This window comes from Hippoglossus hippoglossus, chromosome 20 (genome assembly GCF_009819705.1).
Source record: "Hippoglossus hippoglossus isolate fHipHip1 chromosome 20, fHipHip1.pri, whole genome shotgun sequence".
Classification (NCBI taxonomy): Eukaryota; Metazoa; Chordata; class Actinopteri; order Pleuronectiformes; family Pleuronectidae; genus Hippoglossus; species Hippoglossus hippoglossus.
The window spans coordinates 15031907-15050833 of record NC_047170.1 but is presented as its reverse complement, the minus strand read 5'-3'; the positions used below and the strand labels follow the sequence as shown (position 1 = coordinate 15050833).

Below are 18927 nucleotides of genomic sequence, written 5' to 3'. Positions count from 1 at the left end.
TTGATATCCTCCCGGCCCCCCCAGCAGGCACCTAGATCCCAGCGGGGCCAGAATACTTCCATTTAAGGCCAAGGGAAAAGAGAGACCACATAGGCTAGTGTTGGTCTGACTGGGCCGAGACCGTGTCACGTTTTCTGGAGTGATAAGAGCCGGAGCAGGAAGCTGTGAGAGGGGCAGGAAGGAAGAGAGCTCAGGGTCTGGAAGGAGAGAGCTGAGCTGTGGAGACAGAGGATGAGGGCAACAGGAGTTGTAGAGCAGAGCAAAAATACATTTAAAAGTAAGAAAATGCACCAAATCTAGAATATATAGAGGTTATTGCTCTGTGCATGCAGCTCTGTGTTTCATGCATGCAGACAGGTGGAGGGGGAGGGGGGTTATAGTGCTGCTGGGAAATGCAGAGGGAACCTGGGGTCCAGAGGGGAAGTGAGCAGATGGCTAAATATGCTCTGAAAGGCCACACTAGCATACACCTGCTTCCCGCAATCAAACAGGCGACACAATCATGACGATATCAAGCGCCGGGCTTTTGTCTGTTTGCAGACGACCAAGAAGAAACACGTGCAACTGCTGCTTGGACCAAAACTCTGCTGCACCAGTTGAACACTTAGGTGTTGAACTAAAGTGACACTGAGGTTTCACTCAGGGTTTGTGAAACTGGATAGTGCACGAGGAGGCGACGTCTTTCGTGCATGCACCAGATAATATTTTTTTTTGTGCATCTTTGATCTTGTGTGTCTTGTCTTCATTGAGGATTGATTTACTATTGTGATTTGTTGAACTTAGGGGGAGGGTCATGAATAAGTCTGCCTGTCTTGCACATGCAAAAAAAATCACCTAAATGCAACTTTTTACATGCAAACACAGATTTTAAGTTATTACCAAACTGTTTTTGTCCCTGTCTGTTGGATGGTTGTTGGTTTGTATATTTGTGAGCAAAATTACATAGAAACAAGTATACAAGGATACAAGGATACGGTACATGAGTCAGTTAAGAGCCCATTGAATTTTGGTAAGGCTCGGGATCAGGGGGCGGATCAAGGAATGTTTTATTTTTAGTTCTTTAACGTTGCGAAATCAGCATTTTTCACAATTTTCACAAAATCCTTCCGAGAATAATTCATGAAAAATGAATATTTTAAGGCATATTTAAAGAACTTGTGCAGTTTGATTGAATTTAAGGGGACTGTTGGGCCTTGGCGGACGTACGTACTCCTCTGCGTGCATTTCTTTGTTTTCAACTATATTTGTTAAAGTACAACCATTCATGAAATCAGACTTTCGTTCAATGTAAACAAGAAGGAAAATAAAAGCACCTCATTGGCCGTCAGTTTACGACACGAGCTCAGCTGTAAGTATGAAACAGTCTGGTTTCAAACAACCGTTCACGACTCAGCTCCGGCGGTTGACTTCCACCGTTTGAGAACTCCCCCTTTTTAATCAATCTGTTCATCTAAAAAGGATTTCTCTATTTTGAGATTTTAATCCAGTGTCTGAGTTAATCTCTGAAACTCCAGGGATTGGAGGAGGGGACGGACGAGGCATCAAAGCCACTCAACCTCAGCCCTGCTCTCACAATTACACCCACGAGGCATCAAGGCGACCAATAAATCACGCGCTCATAATGCCTCTCGGAAAATTAATTTTTTCGAGGCCCGGTGCTCGGTCATGTAGGTCAGATGGAGTCGCCGCCGGTTCGCTCGATTTCCAGTCATTTCCTCTTTTTTCAGTCGGATGAAAACACGGGACGGAAACAAGTGTGAATGACGGTCAAGCCTGTGTCGCGTCTTTAAAGACAAACGATCAGCTGCAAATAAACTGTGAGGTTTGACCTTTGAAAGCAGGGGCCACATGTGCTCGTGCAGCTTTAAAGCAAATACACACTCAAATCAATGTGACATTACACCTGAATCAAAGTGTATTAATGTCTTCCTGTGTCGCAGACCTGCAGGGTTTCTTCACTTATGTGTTTTACAGATGCTTTATGAACTCCGTCCCATTTGGACTGACTGCACAACAGATAGAGACCTCTGCTGGAGCTCAGAGGTACTATCCATAAACCAGACAGGCTTTTCTGCTCAACGTGTCGATATCTCATGAGCTGGTTGCACAAATAATGTCTGACAAATATAACAGAGAATAAAAAGTAGATAAAAATCTTTATATCAGTCATGTATGTGTTTGCATGTTTCAGTTATAGATGTGTATGTTTGTTTCTGATGCACAATTATGCAGAAGAGGTTCCATTTATGAGGCAAACATCATTGTAAAAGTAGTTTAAAACAAAAGTATTTTACATCCCAAGTTTTTATTGTCTTAGAGAGGTATGTAATTAAAAGGGTTTGAAAAAAGGAGATATTTTAAGCTGCATTTTGCTTCTCATACAATGTATGCACACACAAAGTACATCCTCACAAACTAAGAGTCACACTAAACTTTGCTTAACGAATTCATTTAAAATCTCACATTTCAATTCACTTTCATTCAAATGCGAAATAAAACAAAAAGCTATAGTAGCATGAAGTTATGACTCGTATAAAGATATTGCAGAAACTTTTGCTTTGTTTGTAATTCATTATAATGATGCAATAGAAAAATAAATCTTCACAGAGGGTTCGAAATAGCATTTTCTAAATTCTTCTACCCGGGACAGAGTCAGGGAGTCTAGCCTCCACTTGCCCTCTGAGGTCTTTATTAGAGGTCTATTACTGTAAAGCTGCTATCGGCTATTGGAAGAGAAGGGGGGGGGGGGGGGGGGGGGGGGGTGTCCCTGGCTGCCACTAAGCAGTAAATAAATATGAGCCTATTGTATTCCTGTAGCCTCACTGTCCTTGCTCTCCCATGCTGAGTAAACGCTCACATACAATGGGAGGCCGGACTGCCTTGTCATTCCTGATCCCTGCAGATTGCTCTTGCGGCTCCTCTGCCTGGGAAAGTGCGCGGCCGAGGGAAGAGGAAGCAATGAAAAGAGGATCTGACATTAGAATATTTTACTGCGTCTCATGCCAGAGGTGACGACCATCTGAGAGAACTTCTCACTTTTTGTCTGCATCGCTCAGACACGACCTGATGTGATGATGTCAACACGATCAGAAAAAACGTCAGCATATTCCTGAGGTGCAAAGAAACTGAGTACGTTTACTCAAGCACAGTTTTGAGGCAGTAGTACTCAGATAATTAATACTTCTTCTCTGTCACATTTCACTGGGAAATATTGTTCTTTTACACCACATTTACCTGATAACTGGAATTATTGACATCTTTGAAAAAGCTGCACATACACTAAAAATAAATCCAACTAGATATTTCTTGTCTGTTTTTGAGTTTTATTTTCTTGACACTGAATTGAAACAGTTCCCATTGTGGTTCCACCTGTTTTCACTGAAGTCGACTGGTTTCTTGAAGTTTTCTAGTGTAGAAAGCATTGTTCTCTCTTATTTCAAGATGTCTCATTATTGTTATTTCTAGAGAACAAGTGGATTTCTATTTAAAAAATCAGTGAATATTGATATAAACTGTATTAATTGAAACATTTTATTCACAGTAAAATCTACATTTTAATTAATAATGAAATATAATATAAGTCCCTTAAATAGGCCTGATTTTTTAAATCAAGATTCATGAATTATTCCCTGTGAAAATAGAGATAATGTCAGAAAACGCCCCGTCTCTCAATCCTGATCTGCATCAAATGGGTTCTTCCCTGACCCACACTGCTTCCCTCCACCAGGTATTGTGTAATCTTGCTTACAAACCAACCAACAGACAGGGGTGAAAACATAACCTCCTTGGAGGAGATGATAATATGAAAATACGAGCGGGCCCATCGTGCAGTACGGTTTTAATACCTGTTTACTTTAATCATCATCTTTAATCGTCTTTGAGAAGCGATTAAAGAAAGAAATTGAAAGTTGCGGAGCGCTGTGGCCTCCTCGGGCTGCCTGGTGGAGCTTCCTCTCCAGTTTCTCCACAGGAAGGGAGCTGACAGGGCTGCAAGGACTCACACTGTTCCTTGCATGAAAGCAGGAGCGAGGCCTTGAGTGAGGAAGGGGTGCGCGGCGTCGTGCCCTTGGGACAGCATTATTCAGGCCTGGGCATGAGGCGGCCATTACCAGGTACAAGGCGCGCGCTGCCGTCCTGTAATCACCGATGACATACACGGAGTAGTTTTCCAGATCGGTTTTCCTGTCCCTCCAGCTGTGAGTGGGGCAAACAGCACAGGAAGAATAACACAAGTCGCAGCCAGGCTCAGGGAATGTGGCCTTTACAAACACAGCACAAATAAAAAAAGTTAAAAGGCCCAGTGCTCTGCTCCTGAATGCCTGCGAGCGAGGGAAGTGAGGCTACGTCCTGAGAGAAGGTCTCACCTTCCTCAACGCCCCCACAGACTCAACAATAAGCCGCCAGTCAAACCAGAGGCTGTTGATTCAGAGTTACCTGCCACAGCAGCGGCTCAATGAAGGCCCCTTTTCTAACATGTATGTATTTTCTCTGAGTTTTACCTTGATCGCTGCTGTTTCTGGACACTAGAAGCTGTGGAAACACTGAATGATTCTCTGACTTGTAGGAGATGATTAGTGAGGGGCTTGACCGCGAGGACAAGATATTAGAGTCTGTATTTTTATGGCTCTGTGCTGGTACCAGTGTTTGGAGGCATTATGTATTTATATTGTCTTTACGTCCCATTCTTGTGAACTCAGTATCTCAAGAACGCCTTTTGAATGTGACATTTAAGGAACACCTCCAGGGAATTCTCTCAAGTTTGGTACAAACATTCATTTGGACTCAGGGATGAACTGATCAGACTTTGGTGGTCGAAAGGTGAAAGGTCAAGTTTGCTGTGACCTCACAACACACGTGTTTGGTGTCATGAAAAAACATCTCAGGAACACCTTGAGGGAATTTCTTCAAATTTGGTACAAACGTTCATTTGGATTAACTGATAAGATCTCAGTGACCTCATATTATTGTGAAGGCAATATTCCAGGAGCACCTGAAAAAACTGAAAGTGGATCAGAGAGACACACGGCCGCAGGGTGGTAATTCTCGCGTCCCGCTGTAACCACCATATCAGAGCATTATAACCAAAGTGATTTTACAGCCGCAGCTTAGCACACAGTACATTACCCCTCAGGTGCTGGCGGCCTGCTGCATGCACACAGTGCCCCACCTGCTGAGAGGCCGGTGTGCTGTCAGGCTTTGACTCGGCTAAGTCAATCAGCGGAGGTGTGAAAGACGCCACGTCAACACAAACTAACAGGTGCCCACTGACACGCTGGTGGTGGCGGAGACTGAGGGGATGGATGGAGTGAGGCTTTAATACAGTGTCACTGTATGGAAATGCTGCGTAGATGCAGACATGCACGTGCCCACATTACATGTAAATTTGAAACAGTTGCAGACTGGCAGTGTTCTTTTATTTTCATGAATATAAAGCAGATTCTTCTTATTTCAAACCTTCAATGACCTCTTGCAGCTTTATCTGTCACACACAGACAGACAGACAGACAGACACACACACACACACACACACACACACACACACACACACACACACACACACACACACACACACACACACACACACACACACACACAGATAAATGCCAAATATTAACATGGGACATGATTTCCTTCCAAATGCTTTTAAATCATAATTATTTCACAGTGGACTTCTTGGAAAACAGACATGGTCCAATAACAGCTCATCAAACTTAATGACCTAATAATTTTAAGTGTTTATATCATCTACACAACAACAAACACACAATAGCGAAACAATGTGAGCAGTGGATCAAACTTTGTGTTTCTCTATTCTAACATAAATTTATCCTTTTCGCACTTTAGCCACCTCGGCCACGATATCTGAGATTCGACCTCATCATAAAAACAAGATGGAAACAAGAAAGCATGACTCTAACGTCTTACTGGTCCAAGTATGTAAAGAAATCAAGTTACTTAACCTGAATGAAATAACGGTCTGATCTTTATTCTCTGTTTTAAATCTACAATACTGGACTTTACAGAGATTCTCTAGTTCCATGTCTTCTTTGAGAATCACCTACTGGTGAGGATGCAGATTTTCTGCCTGCGTCTTTTCACAGGACATCATGTGTGCAACCTTCAAGTGCATGTTTAAATTTCAGCTGGTGACTTTGTCAAAGAACGCCACTGTTTCACAAATTGCTGTGAAGGGCACAACAGCTGCGTGATGACAGAAAGTTTAGTTTTGTTCCAATGAAAAGGGCCTGATGGTCGAATAAGGGAAATGAAAAAACGTCACAACTAATATTAAAATATGATCATATCCTTAAATAGCTCTGGTGGGTGCATCCCTGCTCTGTGTGTGAATCAGATCAGACTCACTGCGGTCGAGGTCATGGACATAGTCACAGACTGAGTCACACAGCATCAGTGAGGAAGACGATGTGATGTCATTTCCTGTCAAAGCATCTGGTCGGAGCGACGCCGAACAACCTCATGTCTAAGTTGTGTTCATTTTTTGTCTATATGTATAAGTACATGTGGAACAGCGGCCCAGACACACACACACACACACACACACACACAGACTTGGGGCCAGCTTGAGGAAGGTGTTTGTGTTAATCATCCTCTGGGTGTTTGTTGACGGTCTCTTTGCTAAGAGATCCTGATAGAGTATTGTATCTTCCCAGCAGGTCACAGGGACACACCCAGCTCCTCTATTCTCTGCTGTTACAGTAATCATCTGTCTGCCGCTGCACCGACTGTCTGTCTCTTGGCTGGAAAACGCGGCTGAGGTCATAATAACCACGCAGGGTTGTTCTCTGTGGCCTCGTGCGCTCGCCAGTGAAACCTCCTCCACCTCGTTGGGACTTTCGTTCACGGCGGAGGCGTGACGACACAAACTATGATCAAATATTTATCACACAACTTGGAATGTTATGCATTTTTAGACTGGAAATCTTCAGTCACCTTTATTTTCCATTTGAAGATTTCAGATTTAGTAGAAAGGTTTTCATGACGACACACTCGTGTAGAAATTACTTCAAAAGCCAACTCTTCATACAAATTAATATGGGTTATTCAGTGTACAAGGTATATATATGTGTGTGTGTGTGTGTGTGTGTGTGTCCCTTTTACACACAAACCAAATTCAATTCAAATTAGTCTAAGACAAATATCCCAGTATGAATGGGGAAAAAAAGATTTAAACTTTTCCTTTTTTAACCTCTGGAAATAAAAAATATATAAAAGGAAAGAGACTGTTTTATTCAAGATGCAGCGGGTGTATAAACTGATTTAATCTGAAGTGACACAGACACAAACCTGTAAGAAATCCCTTTGTACCTCTGGTGTGATCAGGTTATAATAATCCGATAGTGCTTGATTAGACTGACTCATAATTAAGTGAGCAGACAGGCACATTCAATTCCAACAGAAGTTTCTCTGAGCTCATGGGAACTCTCGACAGTCGTGGAATAACTTTTTCATTTCCTCCTGCTCACTTTATAATTTATCCAGGATAGGAACCTGTCCAGTGTCACTTCAGACCTCTTCCTGTTTGAGTTTCCTCCTCAGCTGCAGAAAGAGCAGACCTCCCTGCAGGATAAAACTCGGATGAGCACTATCTGCAGAGAGCAGCCTGGGATTTACCCGAACGGCACTCGGCACAGGAAACTATCGCCGATCCTGGTGTAGGAGGTAACACAAGACAAACCTCATCACGGCTCCTGAAATGTCAAGAATGCAAAACCTATTTTTAAGTTTGGATAAAGTCGAGTTAACATTGGACCTGTTTATTCAACGTGTAAAGAGGAAAGTATTTAATGGTTGAGGAATGTCTCTTTCATGTTTGACGTGTTGAGATTCTTCACATTTTTCACCACTGATAAGGTCAAATATTTGTCTGTGGGCACATTTCTGACCTGAGCATCAATTCTTTGAATACTTCAATAGAGAAATAACTAAATTTAGATAAAAAATATTTGTGAGGATGTTTTAAAGCCTCAATTTAATCTATGAACAATGTGTTTTGCCCTTAAGAAAACCGAGGAGCAAACTGAGAGTATGTGGATTTGTTTGAAATCGTTTCAGTGTAACGTCGCCTCTTCCACATTCACTTTCAGTTGTTTTGTATAATTTCATAAACCAGAAGCCTGTTGAAAACACGGCCTTGTAAATATTTAAAAAACCTCAAGTTTCATAACCGAAACAGAAGGTATCTGATTTGTCCAGCTGCCATTTCCACCACTGTTTACTGTTGATGATATTTTCACCTGAAACACTGATATCATCCAGTTGTTTTTCCTTCAGGAAGTTCCTGCGACTGCTCATTAATTGTTGCTCGGGGGCCAAAGTCTGAGAAAAACAAGTTGGACCAACGGCTTCAAGTTCAAGTTCATAAATCAAAGGGGAAAAATAAGGACAGACACGAGCTTTCTGATGTCGTTACATTTTCTCTCTTTCGCATCAAACATTTTTCAGCACATTCTGCGTTTCACGGCGTGTTTTGTAACATCGTCCTGGGAGTTGCACAGACGTCAGATTTCTTCCGCTCATTCAGGTGGCGTCGGACTCTGCAGCAGGTCTTCACTTTCCTAATCAGCTCTTCTGCTGGCTCCTCCAGAGCGAGGTCATCCTTCCCTCCGACGCTGTGCCCGTCCACTTCCTTCCAGCGCGTTAAGATCTGATTTCCATCACAACATTTCCCCCCCTGATATATAAAGAACACATACTGTTTAGTGGAGCACATGTTAAACTAGTTGATTTAGTTCTTCTGAACCTGACGGATCCATCTCGGGCAATCAAGTGACGTGGGTTGTGTTTACAATGGAGTTTTCACACTGTATGTAAATATATTTTTTGATCTAGTGTCATTTCTGTGTGAGTGTTTCCTGGACATCATTTTGTAAATGCAGGATTTTTAAAAACATGGGAAAGATGTTAAATGTTGGTAAAGGTTGTGTTGTGAACATTTCTCTTTACAAAAATACCATTAAACATAAACTTTTATGTTGATAAGTTGGTGTCAGTATAAACTAATGTTATTAGCATGTAAATTTTGGCCTTTTCAATGAAAATGATTAAAGTGATAAATCAAGGATTATACTTAAAATGTAATGATAACATGAGTACATTTTCATTTTTAATAAGCTAAAATGTTTGTATTGCAGTTGTGGACATTGTTATCAAGTTTGATGTAACTGCATTATTAAGATAATAATAATATTAATTAAGATAAGTTTGTTGTCTTTTTATAATGATTACATTTTATTGTATTTATTTTTATCATCGGTAACAGTCACCATAAACTCCAGACACGTCAGAAAGTCTGATGGACAGATGTGTCAGATCATGAACTTTATAAAGTGATTACAATATTTTATGTGGGAATTATTTACTTATTGGATGTTAGACAGTCTCTTAAACCTAAACTTAAATTTGTAAATGTGTTTTATTTCTCTACAAACCTGTGCGGTTTCTACATTTGTACTTTTAATGTGAATGAAAATCTCAACAGTTTTGTTGAGACACAACATGTACAAATGGTGTCATTGCATGAAAAATAAATCCATAAATTAGATTTTTTTGTTTTTGTCATTGCTTTTCCCTGAGTGGGATCTTTGAAGAGTTTCATCCCTGCATCACCTGACGTGTCGGAGCGTCCCCTGTCTCATGTCTGCTCAGGACAAAGTTCAAGCTCAAGGCTCGGACACAGAAAACACGAGGCCGGGGAAGTAAACATTTTTTGGAAATGGATAAACACTTGGCCGAGAGTTTGGAGATATGTCGATTTTTCGGGACGTATTTTTAGAGCCTTTGTGACATGTTTTAAAATGAAACAGGAAGTTGGGAAGTTTATGTCCCTGACGCCCGCCCTGTTTCCCTCTGTGAGCCAAGAAAGACGTGTGGATGGAGATAAAACAGCGAGTCAACAGATTTGCTTCTGCCACCGGGTTCGTTTGTGTACAGCTGCAATAATATCATCATAACATCATGTGGTCGACAGGAGAAACACTTAAACACAGAGGGTGACACTTTTCTTCTGGTCTTCTATTTAACATGTATAAGCAGTATAAATACATTCAAATAATGGTTTATAAGACACTGTAATCTACTTTTACTTACGCACTTATAAGGACTTTATTAATGTTTTGTCAACACTTAGAACTTCTCATACAGACGTTAACTATTTTATTACAACTGTGTTTTATTATGTTTATATTTATTATCTCTTCTGATCTGAGTTAAAATTGTATCTTAGAGACCATTTATTAAATGTTTGTATACTGAGACTTACATGAAGTATTGATTATTGTCAGAGCCGTAGGAACAAGAGATAGAAAACTAATGGAGTCACATCACTTGGGAGATAACCCCCGAGTGATGTCATCATGGGTTACATCAGGATGAGCTAACAGAGAGACACCATGCTTTTAACAAAGTTGCATTCTGGGAAGGGAATCCATTGTTTTTGTGGCCTTGACCCATAATGAGGGTTTTTGGCTGATGTGTATTAATCTGCAGCAGATGGTTTGAAGTTGAATTAGACTTATTTATTGATGCATCATATTTACAATTGAAGACAGTACACTTATCGTTTAACACACTTTTTCAACAACACAAATGCACAATATACACTGTCAGCAGTCTTTGTCGAGTGAAATAATTTAAATAAATACACCGTCGGTCTCTTCATGACACCGAGCGTCCCTCTCTGTGGCTGCTCTGCTGGTGGTAGCTGCTGGGATCCACTGACTCGGGCCTGTGCGGAGCGGGACCCAGGTACTGTTCGAACTCGCTGCGGTCCAGGTCGTACAGCATGTCCATCTGAACCTGCTCCAGGTAGAACTCCAGGGAGGGCCCGGCCGGACTCAGCGGGCCCCCGTAAACCCTGGACTCCCCCTGCTCAGCGTGGGGCCCTGTGGGGAAGCCGTACTGCACGTGACCCTGCTGACCTCCGAAGTACAGCTGGTGCTCTGCAGGGTAAGCGGCCGGGTTGGAGTACGACACCGGCTTATTGGAGAAAGCTTCTGCTGCTGCTGCTGCTGAGTCTGGGTAAACCAGCGTGTTCTGGTAGCTGCTGTACAGAGGGGTGGTGAAGTTAGCTGGGTAAGCGGGCGAGTTGGGGAAGTTCGGCTGCTGGTTCTGGAGCAGGTAGGTGAGGTTGTAGGGCACCGCGAGGCCCTGGCTGCACAGCGAGGGCATGGAGGCCTCAGCCGTCTGCAGTTTGGAGCTCTTCTTCAGCTGCTTCCTCCGGCGCGGCCTGTACTTGTAGTTGGGATAATCGATGGTGTGCTGGACCCTCAGCCGCTCGGCCTCCTGCATGTAGGGACGCTTCTCAGCCAGGGACATGGCCTTCCAGGTCTTTCCTGCAGGAACACAGTGGAGTTAATGATCTGTTTATTATCTACTGACCAATAACAGATACTAAAAAGTTAAATGTGGAGTTTAAGATAATTTCTAGGCTGAAGATCTACAAACATTAACCATTTCATTTACTTTTTAGGAGGAAACGTTGGCCGACCTCTCAGGAGAATTCAATAAAGCAGCTTCTCACGTCAATCACATTTTCCAGGTTATAAATCAAAGTCTTACCGAGTATTTTGCTGAGGTCCGTGTTCTCCAGGTCTGGGTTGAGCTGCGCCAGCCGCCTGCGCTCCTCTTTGGTCCAGATGATGAAGGCGTTCAGCGGCCTCCTCACCCTCATCTGCGCGGAGGAAGACTTGGCCTCGGGGCTGTGGCAGCTGGAGTCCGAGTTCACGGACACTGGGCTGGGGGGCCCCGAGCTCGGGGACCGCACCTGGCTCATCGGCTCCACGTCTGCGGAGCCGGAGTCGTCGCTCTCGAACATGGAGCTGTTTGCGCAGCGCTGGAAGGCAGAGGGGTCGTGGCTGAGACGCATACCGGACTGTGGTGATGATGTCTGGGCTGCAGGCCGCTGTCATCCTACCTTGCTGGGATGCACGGGCCCGGATATATGCTGCAGCTCCACCAATAGGAGGCCAGGAGGATTTTAGGTGTGAATTCCAGGTGTTTCCTCGGATCGGCGATAGGCCCCAAGTGACGCCCCAGCCCACGATCCCACGAAACTTCAGATGGGAGTTGAGAGTCTGTAATAAACCACAACTACAGACTCTTATGTCATTTTCAACAATCAACAAGTAATTGAATCTCCTGATTGAGATTCAGACCTCGTGGCACCAGATTTACGCATTTAGGGTCTGAATAAACAAGTCAGAGGAACTGTTTGATAAAACTTATAAAAAACAAAGTTATATTCAATGTTTTATTATATGATATAAATCCAAAGTAGTCTAATGGATGTAAAATCTGGAATCATACATGTTTTATTTCTGTATCTGTACTCTTTAGCTGTTTGATCTTCAAATTGAATGTTAATTATCTTAAATTAAATTAAATTATTTCTGCATTTTAACTTTTTCCTATTGTTTGCCTTCAATTCCTTTTTATTTTAAACTCGTAAAGCACATTGTACTAACTGTGTTGTGAAAGGTGCCATATAAATGTACATTTATTATTATTTTGTATCATTATTTACTTGTTAGATCATGTTTTATCTTATCTAAATTACCAAATACTAAATGAAGTTTGTATTTGGACGATTAATTATCCAGGTTCCTGACACGTGGGACTTGCATTGAGGAGAATAAAGTACGAGTTATATGTTTGATTCTCTTAAAGCATAAAAAAGCATATTAGGAATAAATCAGATCAGAGAGAAGGAATCTAATCAATAGCCCCTGATAGGCAGGTATTGATAGGTGAATATCAAAGTTTTCTGAGGCAGCGCTGGTTACTAATTACATCGTGGCTCTCGGCTCTTATCGGCCATCCTCTGTCTCTATCAGAGTTCACTTTACACGACTGAAACAAACATGATCAAGGCGCGTTTACTACACGATTACCGCGCACAAATATTTGCCCAACACACAAAAAAACCTGATAGGTGAGGGGCGTGATCGCTTCACCCTCAGCACATCACAGAGAAGGAGAGAGAAAGAGGCTCGTTAGCTGTGCTGGAGTTATTACTCTGAAGAAGAAGAAGAAGAAATAGAAGTGTCTCCCTGCAGCAGAGTCCCGGATCAAAGTGTATTCAAATGAGATTCAGACTCACAGAAACTAATAGAGGATGACTGTTGGCACTTTGTTCCCCTCGCTCAGGCTAACAGGCACCATTCGCTTCTGACAGCTCGCGTGTTATTTATAATCAATGCAGCACAAAGGAGAACTTTAAAAATCAAACCAAAGAGTCTTTATTACTGTTTATACAGAAAAAAACGTGGAATTAAGTCTTTATTGTCATGTTTACTGTGAAAAACCCTCGAAAAACCCTCTTTGCTAGTCCTCTAAAATATGATTACACACAGCAATAAGATTAAACACAGCAATATACAGCCTAACATGGATAAGTTTCAGTTTTCAACGGTTCATGGGTTATTTAAAATTAGTGGAGCTTATTGGAAACTTTTAAATTCAAGATTGAAAAGCGTTTTTAGTCATATATGCTCTTACTTTGCCAGTACTCAATTTGCTAGTCCTCAATTGACACAAAATATTAGTTTAAACATAAATATAAAAACTAAATGAAACTCACAGAAAAACTTTAAAATCCATGATTGAAAGGTTTTATTGACGTACAGTAAAAACCATGACATTCTTACTTTGCTAATCCACAGTTCCACAGCAATAAGAATTAAACACAAAATAAAAGGAATACAACATAATATTCCATATATATGATTAGAAATAAAAAAAATATACATACATTGACACATTTAGGGATTTTAAACATTTTTAATTCAGAAAAAAAAAACATTTATTCAACAGTCATATTTACTGTGTGTTTATTATCAAACAGTGCAGTGACATTATCACAGAAACACTACAGTTTATTTAACGTATAGTCTCATAACACATGAATATTGACCCGTAATGACATCAGGGTAATTGTAAATGTTGTGTATCCACTCTGCAGAAACTCCTGAGGCGTGTGATCCCTCCTGAATGTGACAGGACGCAGTTACAGGTGCTCGCTTCCTCTCTATGGTTTCAATGAATATTTGCCCTCCGGCCCTGATGACTAAACACCGGGCGAACAATGGATGTCATTACGCAGACGGCGGCGACGTTAAATTCTGCAATATACACGGACCGGAGCGGTGCCTCGGTGATTTACCCGCACCTGCACAGCTTTGTCCCCGGCAGGAGAATCACTTATGCGGCCTCTTCACATTGTAAACACCCGGTGTGTAGTGTGGTGTGGTTTGGAGCAGAGTTGCGTTTACGCACGAGGGAAAATCAGTGTTTCCTGCAGATTGAAGTTTAATCTCACAACTTTTTAAGCATCAGAAAGTTGCAGGAAGCCTTTTGAAACATGTGTGTTTGAATAAACTCTGCAGGAATGTTCTTGTTCTGCAGCATTTTTGGACTTTGACCCCGCGGAGTGTTGAGTACATCACGCAGGATTAATGGAGCTTGATCTTAATCAAGACTGTGGCAGATTCAATACGAGAAGCGACTAAACGCGTGTTCTTTAAACTGAGCTTTGACTTAAACCCTCTGGCATCGCTGGGGACTGATAAACCGACGTGTGGCTTTGAAGGGAAGATAATTAAAAAATCAAAGGAAATCAATAAACCCAGCCTCGTTAATATCTTTATTTCTATATTAGAAATGATCCTAAATGAACCATCGGTGTCTGGGCTTGTGTGAGTGGTGGGTGTGGGGGGGTTGAATCCCTCTTTTTTCGCAGGTTGTCAGAATTAGAGGTTGAATCCACATCCCGGTGTTAAACCTTGACGCACGCTCCAATGCGCTGTGAAAAGCGCTAATGGATTTAATCAATTAGCTTGAAGGACGCAGCGTGAAAACAATAACGTTGGTTTCGACTGAGCCTCTCTGGGAGTTGAGTAAATATTAGACAGTGTTTGTAATTCTCATATCTGGACAGAGAGTTTGGATGTTACGTTCATTTTGTGTCTTAAATCACCAGCAGGATGTTTATAAAGTTTTATTTTGGGTGTGATTGGTCCTTTATTCTGTTCCTCTTAATGAATCCTAATCTGTGAGAGGACAGTAGGGTATCATTGCATTGTCCCATCGAGTGCTGCAGCTGAATGGCCACTATGCTTTTCTGAATAGGGATTGTTCTCTGCAGCTTTGTGATCACAATGTGCCATTGTATTGGACAGAACTCATATATATGGACACTCCTCTCCTCCTTCGCTGAGGATCATTGACGGTGGAGCCGGGCACAGGTAGAGCTGTGGACCTGCAGGACGACAGACACTTCATCCTCGTGTTGGGACGACTTGGGCCCTCGTGGATCCCTGGCTGCTCTGGAAGACGTCTGGGTTGAACGTTGGCTGGATTCCGAGCTCCTCACATGCTGGATGTTCTGCCCTTGTGCTGGATCACCTGAGTTTGGATTTCAAGGTGTTGCATGGAGCTTATTCTCCCTGAGATGTTGCCCAACGCTTCACCTCTGTCCTTCACGGATCTTGTATTTGGATGTTTGGTGCATGGACTTTCCGGAAGGGAGCTGCAGGAGTGTACAGGCAGGAGGTCGGCGTCTTCTCGACCTCTGATAATGAAGCACTGTATGCCAACCTGCCTCCAGCGCCATCCCACCGACTTTCCTTACAGTGGCTCATTCATAAGGAGCTGCATTGTTTCATGGCTGGAAGGTGTGAGGGGGATATAACAGTGTTGTCTCATGTGACCGTGATCTTCGCAGCGAGGGACTGTATTGCATTGTGTTGTATTGTATGGGCACAGCAGGCCAGCATCAAGATATACTCTGTCATCACTCAGACACCATTCTATGCAGTGGTCTGAGACCCCCCCCCCCCCCCCCACCCTCCTTCTTAATCACATGTTTGAGCAGATATAAACCGAGGCTTGCCGGGTCCAGAGTGCTAGCCTCCACACTCCCCGTGTAAACAGCGCCCTGCCCGGCCCTCACCTACGTCAGGCCAGCTGAGAGGATTACATGCCCCCTGGAGTAGACAGGCTTAATGTGGCCTCATTAGCGGAACACAATGACGCCCCCCCACCTCTGAATGCAGATAACAGGCCCCGGCTCAGCCAGACTTCAAACACAGCTCAACACTCAAGACTTACACAGGCCCACAGGTGGTGCAACGTGCAGGGTGCAGCAAAAAGACACGAGGCAGGAGGACGGTCCCACATCTGCATTGGTTTTATTCTTGCTACGTCACTTATAAAACAGTCAGTTACTGTCAACGGCACATTTTGATAATCAATCGATCAGATAATCAATCAATCAAAAATGATTAACTTGTCTTATTTCCTGCTTCATACAAATGAGAGGATTTACGGCTTTTCCTTATTTTTATACTTAAGTTTTAATTTATATTTTCAGTCACATAGAAATAACAAACAGCTGTTTTGGGTGCTACACGTCCTGCAGTCAATCCATTCTCTCAATTTTCATCATTAATCTTTGTCACTAATTCACAGCTTTCCTTATTGTAAAAAAGAATAACTTGCGTGTTTTGGAATTTTACAGCGATAAAACAAACTGTTATTACACATGACCTTTGACCTTTGGTTTGTCTTTTACATGAGGTAAAATATGCATCATCAAATATGACATGAGTTCATCACAATACAACAGAGAATGTGAGAATGACAGATAAAGTCATGTAAATAATGTTAAATAGGTATATGGTATATACATTATAGAAATAACATAATAAATAAAACAAAATATGGCATGACATGTTTTTATATTAGGGTGAGAAATGGGATTACTAAATTAAATATTTCAATTATTTTAATGTTTGTTTTTACATTTAATGATTCGAGGGTTTTTAGAAAGATGGAAAATGAATTGCTCTTTCAACGTGTGATGGACAGTTTTATCAATCAATGAGATCAACTGCTGAAATGTTTTTATTTTCCTGATAAAATATGAAATCACAAACAGATCACACCTCTTCAGATCACCCACCCCATTGCCTGGAAACTGACACATCTGCAGAAACGTTGATTAAATGTTCTTTGTGCTCAGAAGCGAAGGAAATGAAATGAGTCGCAAGAACAAATCACTTCTTCCACCGCGCTCTCTGTCACGGTCTAATTCTATCTCAGCTGTCTGATGAGGTAAAGCTCCACTCCAGCTGAAAAGCAGCACTCTTCTTTGTAGAGTAGGAATTGTATTCTACGCCGGCTGCTGATAAGAGTCTTATCTGAGGAACTGAATAAGTCTTTCACATCTTTTATTGTCCAGGCAGCCGAGCTTTGGCAACAGAAATTTCTTACATCAGTGTTTCTGGGGGCGAATCGTCTTGAGCTCGGCCTGTAAGTCATGCGTGAGTCTGACCTTGATCCCAGACCTGGGCCACACGTCTCTCCTCGGCAGACAGAGGAGAATGAGGGCCAGCGTTTAGCTGTAATTAGCCCTAATTATTAACTGGAACTAGACTGAGACCTGTGAGACTCCATGATATCCGTGTCTGTCTTAAACGGCTCATTCAAGGCAGCAGATAACCACAACAACCAGGCCTGTTCAGCTCCAGCAGCAGCAGCAGCCTGAATGTTTAATTAAATAGTGTGAACTGGTTAGACTCAGACATTAGATTATTTGCAGCAGAAACCTGAGATAAAATTCCAACCCAAAACAGACTGACAAATCTTTTTAAGCTAAAGTGAAGGGCTGTGTTCCAGACCGGAACTGATTCTTGATTCAATTTCTTTTGATTCTTTTTATGCAAACTCTCTCTGCGGACCACAAAGAGCCGACGTATGTGCCTCTCCCTCCGCAAACACGCTCTCTTTCTCTCTTCTGCTCGTCTGAGACCTGATACAAATTCAAAAGGATCTGCTGCTTTGAAGATAAGCCCCGTAGTTCTGCCATAAACAATGATTGTGCTGTTTCTTTCCTGTGGCGTGATTTATTTAAAGTATTATGCTGTAAGGATTTGGGCTGGTTTTCCTGGCAGGGACGCCTGTGTATGTATCCACCTCTTGTGTAGTTTATTAGATACTTGAGAATCAGGAAAACGTTCAGGGAACCACCAGCAAAGCCATCAAAGCCTGACCTTTGACACGGCGGCAGAACATTATGAACTTTGGCAAATGCTCCAAGAGATTAACCTTTTAAATTCAGTTTTGGATGAAAAACATATTTATTTTAAACTCATTATATTTAGCTCACAAGCTTATTCCTGTCACGTCTCTTTTAATTTGTGCTAAACATGGGGACTTTGTATAGAAACACAATGCTTGTGGTCTCACACACACACACACACACACACACACACACACACACACAAACATATGCTTCCTTTGATAAAATGTTTTTATACCAGCACAAATTCTATGGCAGCGTTGCTTAAGACAATATCAGCGTAAAATACCAAGTTATTTTTAGCAAGTGTGCCATTTGGACTTCAGAAAATAAACACGGCCATAATGGAGAGTTCAAATACGGGGGGGGGGGGGTCATAATCCACACAAACAACACACACCAACATATTCTGATGCAGGGAAGGTGTAAATTCAAGTGTTGAGTGTGATATCGCAGAATAATCTCAATGAGATATAGTATTTCAACAGCCTGGCTCTGATTTAATATATTTATACTCAGTGATCGTGTGAATATTGCGAGTATCATGAACACCACATTAAGAATAAGTGTTTCTTCTGTGTGATACCATTCAATATCAAAGCAGCAACATTTCCTCATGTCAATTTATGTCTCCTAACGCATAACCGGGTGAAGTTTGTATATATGTGTTTGCCTGTGATTGTGTTCCGAGAGGAGGGGGAGAGGGATCTTTTGAACGTCCACACCAGGATACAGCTGCCTATGACTAATTTCAAACTCCCCTTCTCGGGCCTAGGCAACTCATTTCGCAAGTAACACACATCAGCAGGCATCTGTTTCCTGTTTTCATT

General features: G+C 42.1%; 1 protein-coding gene across 1 annotated transcript; it reads right to left on the bottom strand.

Moving 5' to 3' along the window:
- Window positions 1–10584: 10584 nt before the first annotated feature.
- Window positions 10585–11884, bottom strand: sox32 (SRY-box transcription factor 32). The gene is made up of 2 exons (XM_034572458.1): window positions 11578–11884; window positions 10585–11351 (listed from the first exon to the last, which is right to left on the bottom strand). The coding sequence occupies exons 1-2, from the start codon at window positions 11882–11884 to the stop codon at window positions 10675–10677; spliced, it is 984 nt and encodes a 327-aa protein (XP_034428349.1). The 3' UTR covers window positions 10585–10674.
- Between the last annotated feature and the right edge of the window lie 7043 nt (window positions 11885–18927).

What these genes read in the sequence shown, in the direction of transcription:
- sox32 (XM_034572458.1), bottom strand. Translation starts at nt 11,884, where the DNA reads ATGCGTCTCAGCCACGACCCCTCTGCCTTCCAGCGCTGCGCAAACAGC. An exon ending in GGACCTCAGCAAAATACTCG is followed by an intron (nt 11,352 to 11,577) that starts GTAAGACTTTGA and finishes GTGTTCCTGCAG; the next exon opens with GAAAGACCTGGAAGGCCATG.